The sequence below is a fragment of the Melanerpes formicivorus genome, unplaced genomic scaffold, assembly GCF_026170545.1.
Source record: "Melanerpes formicivorus ecotype bairdi unplaced genomic scaffold, bMelFor1.0.p_v2 SCAF_88, whole genome shotgun sequence".
NCBI lineage: Eukaryota > Metazoa > Chordata > Aves > Piciformes > Picidae > Melanerpes > Melanerpes formicivorus.
In genome coordinates, this window is record NW_027142440.1 from 840,750 (window position 1) to 852,563 (window position 11,814).

Below are 11,814 nucleotides of genomic sequence, written 5' to 3' on the forward strand. Positions count from 1 at the left end.
CTTCTCCTTCCTAGACTGAGGCAAGCTGGTGAGAGCTCCACAACAGCAGCCTGAACTTGCCCTTTGAGAACAACCCCAGGGCACTTAAAACACCTTTAACCCCCTAGCATGGCATGTTAGTGTGCTTCCCACAGCAAGGAGAGGGAAGAGTGCAAACAACCAAATCAGAGGGCAAATGATCTGTGAAACCACTTCTTCACTGCAGCAGGGAACACAAGCTGTGAGCAGCTGCCTCTCCCCTGCAGAACTCAGAGCTTTTTATCCTCTCCTGGAGCTCCCAGCACAGGGCAAAGTATTGCACTGCACCAAGATCCCTCAGAATGGGTTGGGTTGGAAAGGATCTCAAAGCTCATCCAGTTCCAACCCCCTGCCATGGGCAGGGACACCTCCCACCAGCACAGGCTGCTCAAGGCCTCATCCAGCCTGGCCCTGAACACCTCCAGGCAGGAGGCAGCCACAGCCTCCCTGGGCAGCCTGTGCCAGAGTCTCCCCAGCCTCACTGCAAAGAATCTCTTCCTCATCTCCAGTCTCAATCTCCTCTCCCAGCTCAAAGCCATTGTTCCTCATCCTGGCACTCCCAGCCCTTGTCACAAGTCCCTCCCCAGCTCTCCTGGAGCCTTTCAGGTACTGAAGGCTGCTCTGAGATCTCCCTGGAGCCTTCTCTTCTCCAGGCTGAACAGCCCCAACAACTCCCCCAAAAGAGTTTCCATTCTTTTCCTCCCAGACAGACCTAAGCACTGTCCCTGCAACAGGTTTATTTTGTTGGAACAGAAGAAAAACCCAGGCCCAAGGAAGACTGCAACCTACTCTGCTTGCCAAGGCAATGGCTGTGCAGTGTGCTTTCAGATGCTGGAGAGAGACCAGGAGAGCCTGGAGCTTCACACCATGAGTGCTGCTCACATAACTTCTCCAGAGCTCACCTCAGCAGCTCACTCAGCTCAACACAGCTCCACAAGGTCCAGGTTCTGTCAGAATTCCTTCACCTAGGAGCTCTGCAGAAGGACAGCAGCAGTGAGGAGCTGAGCCATGCCTCTACCTTTTGCTCCACACCAACACACTCACCAAAACCTTCCTGTGGTTCTGATGCCAAATGAAAGCAAAGTGCAGCCTGAGCTCCCCACAGTGCTGGCTGTGCAGCCACCACAGTCCACCTGCTGTCAGCACTGGTTTGTAAGCTCAGGGGGGTACAGCCTGGCAGGCTCTGCTTGTGAGGTGCTGGTCACAGCCTGGAATAGCTGACAGAGTGAAAGCCCTCCTGCTTCTTCCCTCTGTTAGGAGATAATGGACATCTCCTCCCTCTCCCTGCTCTCATTCACCAGGCTGATGATGCCCCTGAAGTACTTCAGGAACTCCATCCGGACGTCCTCAGGATCCTCCTCCAGGTTGGAATGGATCAGCCTCAGCTTGTCCAGGGGGGGAGCTTGGGGGAAGGAGAGAAGAGTTAGCTCTGTGCCCATTCACAGCCCAGGGCCTGCTGCAGGCAGCTGGACTCAGCAGTGCCCAGTGTTTGGCTGCCCAGAAGTGCACCACAGCCTCTCAGCACCAGACAGAGCCAAAATCAAACCAGCACTGAGCTGCAGTTTGACTGCTGGTGGTAAGACAGGCTTTCAGAGTATCATAGAATCAGTCAGGGTTGGAAGGGACCACAAGGATCAGCCAGTTCCAACCCCCCTGCCATGGGCAGGGACACCCCACACTAGATCAGCCTGGCCACAGCCTCAGCCAGCCTGGGCTTAAACACCTCCAGGGACAGGGCCCCAACCACCTCCCTGCACAACCCATCCCAGGGCTTCACCACTCTCATGGGGAAGAACTTCCTCCTCCCATCCAGCCTGAATCTCCCCACCCCCAGCTTCATTCCATTCCCCCTAGTCCTTTAATTTGGAGAAGGCTCCAGACAGACCTTGGAGCCCTGCAGCATTCCAGGAGGAGCTACAAGGGAGCTGGGGAGGGACTTCTGACAAAGGCAGGAGGTGACAGGAGAAGGGCTGATGACTGCAGCCTGGAAGAAGCTGGAGTTGGATCAGACAGTAGGAAGAAATTCTTCCCCATGAAGGTGGAGAGACTGGAACAGGGTGCTCAAAGAACTGTGGAGGCTCCAAGCCTGGAAGTGTTCAAGGCCAGGTTGGATGAGGCCTTGAGCAACAGGGACTAAGGGGAGGTGTCCCTACCCATGGCAGGGGCTTGGAGCTGGATGATTTGTAAGGTCCCTCCTGACCCAAGCCACTCTGTGATCAGGGAATGCTCTTGTTCCATCAAACACACATCAACACTGCTCACTCACATGGCTTTGATTGAGCACTTGAACAGGCTGCCCACAGGAAGTGTGTGAGGAGTTCCTCCTTGTATGAACAGCCACAAGTGACTCTGCAGCACAGTGACACATCCACCCACAGGCACACACAGACTCACAGCATGGAGGGGGTGCAAAGGCACCTCTGGAGCTCACCCAGCCCAGCCCCTGCTCCAGCAGGGCACCCACAGCACAGTGCCCAGCAGCACAATGCCCAGGGGGTGTTGGAAGCTCTCCACACAAGGACACTCCACAACCTCTCTGGGCAGCCTGCTCCAGGCCTCCTGCACCCTCACAACAAACAACTTTCTCCTCCTCTTCACATCCAACCTCCTGGGCTCCAGGCTGTGCCCCTTGTGCTGTCCCTGGGCACCACTCAGCAGAGCCTGGCCCCAGCCTCTTGCCCCCCACAGCTCCTTGAGCTCTTGCTGAGCATTGCTCAGCTGCCCTCTGGGGCTGCTCTTCTGCAGGCTCTCAGCCCCAGGGCTCTCAGCCTTTGCTGCTCCCAGAGCTGCTCCAGGCCCCTCAGCAGCTCTGCAGCCTGCCCTGGACTCTCTCCAGCAGTTCTCTGTCTCCTGAACTGGGGAGCCCAGACCTGGACCCAGCACTCCAGCTGTGGCCTCCCTAGGGCAGAGCAGAGGGGGAAGAGAACCTCCTTTGACCTGCTGGGCACAAGCCACCCATTACTAATTTTGAGAGGGAGACTGTTAGCCTTTTATCTCAAAGGACTCTGATTCTACTGATGGATCAACCACAGGCTTCAGTGGCCTCCAAAGTGACAGTTAGCAACACATGAAAGTCAATTTAAGAAGCAACCTACTGCTGGCTGACAGAGCCACAGAATGTGAGGTGTTGGAAGGTACCTCTGGAGGTCACTGAGTCCAAGCCCCTTGCCAAGGCTCAGCTGCATGTTCCCAGTGTGACTTTTCTTTCCTGTGCTCTCCTTTGTGGGCAGCATGAATGTACTCAGCTTCCAGATGACCTCTGAAGTTGTGTGTGTGGCTTTGCAAAGCACTCTGATACTGGTTGGTAGATTTAAATCCAAAGTGCACACTGAAAGCTCTGAAGAGTTTTAAGGCTACAGAGATCACTAAAAGCCTCTGAGTTTTCCATCTCCTTACCCAAGGACAGGTTTTCTGTGTCCCCTGCAGTGCCTGGCTTGTGATGTGCAACCAGGAGGCACTGACTGTCCAGCAGTGGCTGCTGCTGCACGAAGCAGGAGTACCACATCTCCAGCTCCTTCAGGTGGCTGGGCAGCTCAGGGTTGAAGACTATTACTACACCATGAGAGTCCTTCATCAGAGCTGGCCAGCAGGTTTCAAACCTTGAAAAACAGAGCCACAAAAAAAATGTCAAGATAGAGAACAGCAGGATGAGCTCAAAGCTCCTCAGGTTTCCTTCTTCCCTCCTCAAGAACACAGTATCACAGTCTCACAGTATAACTTAGGTTGGAAAGGACCTCGAGGATCATCAAGTCCAACCTATCAACACAGACCCCATGACTAGACCATGGCACCAAGTGCCACATCCAATCCCCTCTTGAACACCTCCAGGGACAATGACTCCACCACCTCCCTGGGCAGCACATCCCAATGATGAATGACTCGCTTGGTGAAGAACTTTCTCCTCACCTTGAGTCTAAACCTCCCCTGGCACAGCTTGAGACTGTGTCCTCTTGTTCTGGTGCTGGGCGCCTGGGAAAAGAGGCCAACCCCTTCCTGGCTACAACCACCTTTCAGGTAGTTGTAGAGGGCAATGAGGTCTCCCCTGAGCCTCCTCTTCTCCAGGCTAAACAATCCCAGCTCCCTCAGCCTCTCCTCACAGGGCTGTGCTCAAGGCCTCTCCCCAGCTTTGTTGCCCTTCTCTGGACACCTTCAAGTGTTTCGATGTCCTTCTTAAACTGAGGGGCCCAGAACTGGACACAGGACTCAAGGTGTGGCCTAAGCAGTGCTGAGCACAGGGCACAAGGACTTCCCTGCTCCTGCTGGCTACACTCTTCCTGATGCAGGCCAGGATGCTATTGGCCCTCCTGGCCACCTGGGCACACTGCTGGCTCCTGTTCAGGCAGCTGTCAATCAGCACCCCCAGGTCCCTCTCTGTTTGGCAGCTCTCAGCCACTCTGTCCCCAGCCTGTAGCTCTGCATGGGATTGCTGTAGCCAAAGTGCAGCACTCAGCACTTGGACTTGTTGAATGCCATCCTGTTGGCCTCTGCCCATCTGTCCAGCCTGGCAAGGTCCCTCTGCAGAGCCCTTCTGTCCTCTAACTGACCAACATCTGCCCCTAACTTGGTGTCATCTGCAAACTTGCTGATGACTGACTCGACCCCCTCATCCAGATCATCAGTGAAGATGTTGAAGAGGCTGGGGCCCAGCACTGCTCCCTGGGGCACACCACTGGTGCCTGGCCGCCAGCTGGATGTGGCACCGTTCACTACCACTCTCTGGGCTCAGCCTCCAGCCAGTTCCACATCTAAATACTTTTTATTATGGACCCTTACTAGGGATCCCTCCTATTACAAATCACCCTGGGCTCAGAATTTGCTGACAACTTGGTGAAAAGCTTTCAGGTTTCCCCTAAAATCTGCAAATCAAGGCCTCAGTCTATAGATAGTCTCAAGTCTGAACATGGTAACTTCAAGGAGATAAAGGCAATTTCAAAGTGGGCCTCTGTCTCCTGGAACTGCAACTTCAGCCTAAGAGCTGTGAGCTGCTGCTCAGTCCTTAGCCAAAGCAACTTCAGTGGCAGCTGGGATCATGTCACAGAGGACCTTCCCAGCTGGAAGCTACAAAGTCTAATGAGCTAAAGAGTCAGAAGGGTGCCTCATCTCAGAGAGATCAAGGGCTTCAGGCCCTAAGGATGAGTGTTTTGTGCATACAGAGCTATGCTGAATTGAGTACCCCCGAGGGAGCAACAACAGAGCTGCCTCACTTCTGATCCCCGCTGCAGTCCCACAGCTCGAGCCGACACGCAGCTCCCTTGCCACCGCCGCTCAGGTTGGGCTTCTCGTACTCCAGGATCCTGTGAAGAGGAGCGGAGACAGCTGGGCGTACAGTGGAGACAGCGGAGACAGCGGGGCATACAGCGGAGACAGCGGGGCGAGCAGGGGAGACAGCGGGGCGAGCAGGGGAGACAGCGGGGCGAGCAGGGGAGACAGCGGGGCGAACAGCGGAGACGGTGCCGCAGCCAGCGCAGGCGGCGAGAGCGACCCTCTGAGGGGCCGCGGGCAGCCCGGCGGCTGGGGGCGGGGTCTGGGGGCGGGGTCTGGGGTGCAGCCCGGCGGCTGGGGGCGGGGTCTTGGGGGCGGGGGTCTGGGGGCAGCCCGGCGGCTGGGGGCGGGGTCTGGGGGCGGGGTCTGGGGGCAGCCCGGCGGCTGGGGGCGGGGGTCTGGGGGCGGGGTCTGGGGGCGGGGTCTGGGGGCAGCCCGGCGGCTGGGGGCGGGGCCGGGGGCCGGGGTCTGGGGGCGGGGGTCTGGGGCCAGCCCGGCGGCTGGGGGCGGGGTCTGGGGGCAGCCCGGCGGCTGGGGGCGGGGTCTGGGGGCAGCCCGGCGGCTGGGGGCGGGGTCTGGGGGCAGCCCGGCGGCTGGGGGCGGGGTCTGGGGGCAGCCCGGCGGCTGGGGGCGGGGTCTGGGGACAGCCCGGCGGCTGGGGGCGGGGTCTGGGGGACAGCCCGGCGGCTGGGGGCGGGGTCTGGGGACAGCCCGGCGGCTGGGGGCGGGGTCTGGGGACAGCCCGGCGGCTGGGGGGCGGGCCGGGGGGCCGGGGTCTGGGGGCGGGGTCTGGGAACAGCCCGGCGGCTGGGGGCGGGCCGGGGTCTGGGGGCAGCCCGGCGGCTGGGGGCGGGGCCGGGGTCTGGGGGCAGCCCGGCGGCGGGCCGGCGGCTGGTGCCGGGGGTTCCACTCACCTGACGCCACGCGTGGGGCTGTAGCTGCCGATCCCCTCCGTGCTTTCCGAAACGAAGTTGGCCAGCACCGACTTTCCCGCACTGCCGGAAAGCAGGAGGCACACGGCTAGCACAGGGCGGTGCTCGGCCGAGCCCTGCGCTCCGCCTCCCGCCAGGGCCCCTGTGCAGCGCGCGCAGCCCCGGCCCCTTCCCCCCGCTCGCCGCCCTCCCAGACCCCCCTCAGCTCACACGGCCGCGCAAGCGAGGCCCGGGCTAAGGCAACCGCGGTGACTGCAGCCGCAGACGGGCGACGCGGGGCTCGGGGAAGGACGGGGAAGGGACCGGGACAGAAGTAAACGCGGCTCGGAGAGAAGCGGCGGCGACCCTCACCTCCCGGGGCCCCACCAGCAGCACCTTGGCCTTCAGCATGGCGCCGGGAGCACGGCGGCGCGCGCGTTGCCCAGCAACGCGGGGGAGGCGGGGACAGGGGGCAGGCGCGCTGGGATTGGCTGAGGCCGCTGTCACGTGAGACAGGGGCATGCGCGGCTGTGTCTGTGCCGCGCAGCGGGAAGCAGGGAGGGCTTCCCCCTTTCCCCCCCTCCCCCCTCCCCCCCTCCCCCCTCCCCCCCTCCCCCCTCCCCCCTCCTCCCTCCTCCCTCCTCCTCCTCCCTCCTCCCTCCTCCCTCCTCCCTCCTCCCTCCTCCCCTCCCTCCTCCCTCTCCTCCCTCTCTTCTCTCTCCTCCCTCTCTCTTTCCTCTCTCCTTCCTCTCCTCCCTCTCCCCCCTTTCCTCCCTCTCCCTCTCCTCTCTCCCTCTCCTCTCTCCCTCTCCTCCTTCCCCCTCTCCTCCTTTCCCCTCTCCTCCTTCCCCTCTCCTCCTTCCCCTCTCCTCCTTCCCCTCTCCTCCTTCCCCTCTCCTCCTTCCCCTCTCCTCCTTCCCCTCTCCTCCTTCCCCTCTCCTCCTTCCCCTCTCCTCCTTCCCCTCTCCTCCTTCCCCTCTCCTCCTTCCCCTCTCCTCCTTCCCCTCTCCTCCTTCCCCTCTCCTCCTTCCCCTCTCCTCCTTCCCCTCTCCTCCTTCCCCTCTCCTCCTTCCCCTCTCCTCCTTCCCCTCTCCTCCTTCCCCTCTCCTCCTTCCCCTCTCCTCCTTCCCCTCTCCTCCTTCCCCTCTCCTCCTTCCCCTCTCCTCCTTCCCCTCTCCTCCTTCCCCTCTCCTCCTTCCCCTCTCCTCCTTCCCCTCTCCTCCTTCCCCTCTCCTCCTTCCCCTCTCCTCCTTCCCCTCTCCTCCTTCCCCTCTCCTCCTTCCCCTCTCCTCCTTCCCCTCTCCTCCTTCCCCTCTCCTCCTTCCCCTCTCTCCTCTGCAAAGCAAGGGTCTAGAATCCTAGACTGGCTAGGTGGGAAGGGACCTTCCAAGCTCATCCAGCCCAACCCCTTTCAGCCAGCAGGGACAGCCCCAACCCCAGCAGGCTGCTCACAGCCCCAACCACCCTGCCCTGCACTGCTGCCAGCCATGGGGCAGCTCTCTGGGCAGCCCTCTGGGCTGCTGGGTGCCCAGGTACAGCAGCAGCTCCAGGCAAGCCTTCACAGAGGGCCTGCAGGTGCTTGTTGCCAGCACTCATCAAGGCAGAGCAGAGCTGCTCAGCTCTCTCTGAGGGGGTAGAGGAGTTGCTGCTGCTCACACAGGCATAGTTTGGGATGGTTCCAGGTGGCAGTGGCTTCACAGCATCCACACAGGGTGGTGACCTGCAGAAACCCTTTTGGTGCAGGGTGGAGGGACTAAGGCAATAGAAAAACCAAGAGCACAGTAGCTGCACCTAACTCTGAATTGGAGTCTGGCTCTGTGTTTTCTCTTTGTGAAGAGCCAGCTGGGGTTTGGGACCATGATAAGAGGATGACCATGAGCCAGCAATGTGCCCTTCTGCTCAACAAGGCCAATGGCATCCTGGGGTGCATCAGCAGGTCAAGGGAGGCTCTCCTGCCCCTCTGCTCTGCTCTAGGGAGGCCACATCTGAGTCCAGTGCTGGGCCCCTCAGGTCAAGAGGGATAGAGAACGCCCAGAGAGAGACCAGGGGAGGCTCAGGGAGCAGCTCTCTGAGGAGGAGAGGCTGAGAGAGTTGGGATATTTTAGTCTGGAAATGAGAAGACTGGGGGGGGGAGGTGCCTTAGAAATGCTCATAAATGTGTCAAGGGTGGGTGCCAGGGGGATGGGGCCAGGCTTGTTCAGTGGTGCCCTGTGGCAGGACAAGGGGCAATGGGCACAAACCTGAGCATGAGAAGTTAGCATAGAATAGAGTAGAGTAGAGTAGAATAGAATAGAATAGAATAGACTAGACTAGACTAGAATAGAATAGAATAGAATAGACCAGGTTGGAAAAGACCTCTGACATCATCAAGTCCAACCTATCACCCAATACCATCTAATCAACTAAACCATGGCACCAAGCACCCCATCAAGCCTCCTCCTAAACACTGCCCTTCCTAAATCCATGCTCAGGTCCAGTCAGCATGGATTTAGGAGGGGCAGCTCCTGCCTCTCCAACCTGATCTCCTTCCATGCCCAGGTGACTGCCTGCTGGCTGTGGGGCAGGCTGTGGATGTGGTCTGCCTGGACCTCAGCAAGGCCTTTGCCACCATCCCCCACAGCAAACTCCTGGCCAAGCTGTCAGCCCCTGGCTGGGACAGCAGCTCTCTGAGCTGGGTTAGGAACTGGCTGGAGGCTGAGCCCAGAGAGTGGTGGTGAATGGTGCCACAGCCAGCTGGCAGCCAGGCACCAGTGGTGTGCCCCAGGGAGCAGTGCTGGGCCCTGTGCTCTTTAACATCTTTATTGATGATCTGGAGGAGGGGATGGAGTCAGTCAGCAGCAGATTTGCAGCTGACAGCAAGCTGGGAGCAGATGTTGGTCAGTTAGAGGACAGAAGGGCTCTGCAGAGGGACCTTGCCAGGCTGCACAGATGGGCAGAGGCCAACAGGATGGCATTCAACAAGTCCAAGTGCCAGGGGCTGCACTTTGGCCACAGCAACCCCAGGCAGAGCTACAGGCTGGGGGCAGAGTGGCTGAGAGCTGCCAAACAGAGAGGGACCTGGGGGTGCTGATTGACAGCAGCTGAACATGAGCCAGCAGTGTGCCCAGGGGGCCAAGAAGGCCAAGGGCATCCTGGCCTGCATCAGGAAGAGTGTGGCCAGCAGGAGCAGGGAAGTCCTTGTGCCCTGTGCTCAGCACTGCTTAGGCCACACCTTGAGTCCTGTGTCTAGTTCTGGGCTCCTCAGTTCAAGAAGGACATTGAGAGACTTGAAGGTGTCCAGAGAAGGGCAAGAAAGCTGGGGAGGGGTCTGGAGCACAGCCCTGTGAGGAGAGGCTGAGGGAGCTGGGGTTGCTTAGCCTGGAGAAGAGGAGGCTCAGGGGAGACCTCATTGCTCTCTCCAATTCCCTGAAGGGAGGTTGGAGCCAGGTGAGGGTTGGTCTCTTCTCCCAGGCAGCCAGCACCAGAACAAGAGGACACAGTCTCAAGCTGTGCCAGGGGAGGTTCAGGCTGGAGGTGAGGAGAGTTCTTCACCGAGTGAGTCATTTGTCATTGGGATGTGCTGCCCAGGGAGGTGGTGGAGTCACCATCCCTGGAGGTGTTTAGGAGGGGATTGGATGTGGCACTTGGTGCCATGGTCTAGTCATGAGGTCTGTGGTGACAGCTTGGACTTAATGATCTTTGAGGTCTCTTCCAACCTTAATGATACTGTGAGGCTGTGATACCTCCAGGGATGGTGACTCCACCACCTCCCTGGGCAGCCCATTCCAATGGGCAATCACTCTGTGAAGAACTTCTTCCTGACATCCAGCCTAAACCTCCCTTGGTGCACTGGAGACTGTGTCCTCTGTTCCAACTGAACCTGAGGACAAACTTCTTTAACTGCAGGCTGCCAGCCTTGGGGCAGGCTGCACAGGGAGGTGGTGGAGTTGCCATCTCTGGGGGTATCCAAAAGCTACCTGGGGATGCTCCTGTGTGACCTCGTCTGGGGGACCCTTGGTGACCACAGTTCCCTTCCAAGCCCTGCCACTCTGTATTGTGTGACCACAGTCACAATCAGCTGGGACACCTTGCAGTTCTTTCTGCAGCTGCCTGCTTCTCTGCATCTCAGACCTACTCCCTTCCAAAGAGAAGGTGGCCCAGAGAGAAGCAGTTAGGGCAGCCTCTGATTAGCTGCCTCAGGAAGAGAAATCTGCTGTGAAGGCTCTGCTGTGGCATGGAGCAGGGAGGCAGAACAAGAACTGGAGGCAACTGAAACTGGGTAAAAGTGGCTGCTTGTGTGGCTGCCCTGAGAACAATCAGCACTGACTGTTAGGTGCAGAGTCAGATAGGGTCTGTGTGTGTTTTTATTAACCACTGAAGAGGAAGGAGAGCCCAGCTGACCAAGGCTACACACTGGGGACACATCCATGGGATTTAGGGTTTGGAGTCACTGTAGACATGGGAAATAAGCTTCTGAGCCACCCTGGGTGATGTCATGGGGTCTGTGGTGAGAGGTTGGACTTGATGATCTTTGAGGTCTCTTCCAACCTTGGTGATTCTGTGATTCCAAGGCATCTAAGTCATAGAACCACAGAATTGTTTTGGTTGGAAAAGGCCTCTGAGCTCATCCAGTCCAACATAGAATCATAGACTCAATAAGGTTGGAAAAGACCTCAGGGATCATCAAGTCCAAGCTGTCACCCAGCACCTCCTGACTAACTAAACCATGGCTTCAAGTGCCACATCCAATCCCCTCCTGAACACCTCTAGGGACAGTGTCCCAGCAGCAGCATCCCTAAGTATCTCTTTCTTATTGTCCACTATAGAAGCAAGCAAAGCAAAGCATCCCCCACAGCAAACAGCATGGCTGGAGATCTCTTACAACCATCAGCATCCTCCTAAGGTGTGGAGAGCAGCTCCTCTGCCACTCAGTTCTTGGCTTTTGCATCTTACTGCTGATGTGGCAGAGGCCCACACCAGCTCCTACACAGCTCAGCCTCAGGACAGTGCTGAGCAAGCAGATCCTGATGCCCTCCCATTTATCACATCACCTGGGCAAGTTAGGCCAGCCTGCAGCCCCTGGCTGCAGCCCCTGAGGACTCAGCCCAGCACCACCATGACCACCAAACCATGGCCCCAAGTGCCATGGCCACAGGTTTCTGGAACACCTCCAGGCATGGGGACTCCACCACCTCCCTGGGCAGCCTGTGCCAACCCCTGAGCACTCTTGCAGCAAAGTCAAACACATTTGATGTTCTCAGCATCTGCCTCAGGCATGTGAGGTGCATCATAGGATCATTCAGGCTGGAAAAGGCTCTGGAGCTCATCAGCTGTGCTGTTTCTGATGCATGGTGTGCTGAGGGAACCCACTCATGGCAGCAAGGCTGTTTTGTTTCACTCATCTAAACCTCTCTGTTACACTTAGAGCAGAGAGAGAACTCCAGCAGGCAGGGAACTGCTTCCAGGTAACACCAGCAAAGGACTCTGAGCCTTGCATTTATTAGCTGGTTTTCCACCATAATGTTTTAGTAGCAAACAAAAATGATGGTCCCCAGATGATGCTCTGTGGGTAGCTCCTCTTGCTTCCTTCAGAAGCCAGGAGCAAGTGCAGGCTACCATTTGGATTTCAGTAGAGCTGTTCTTC

At 58.3% G+C, this 11,814-nt stretch overlaps 1 protein-coding gene across 1 annotated transcript; it reads right to left on the bottom strand.

The window, feature by feature from the left end:
- Positions 1–740: 740 nt before the first annotated feature.
- Positions 741–11,497, bottom strand: IFT22 (intraflagellar transport 22). Its single transcript, XM_068165442.1, has 5 exons — positions 11,476–11,497; positions 6,195–6,300; positions 5,223–5,312; positions 3,415–3,617; positions 741–1,420 (listed from the first exon to the last, which is right to left on the bottom strand). The coding sequence occupies exons 1-5, from the start codon at positions 11,495–11,497 to the stop codon at positions 1,272–1,274; spliced, it is 570 nt and encodes a 189-aa protein (XP_068021543.1). The 3' UTR covers positions 741–1,271.
- Between the last annotated feature and the right edge of the window lie 317 nt (positions 11,498–11,814).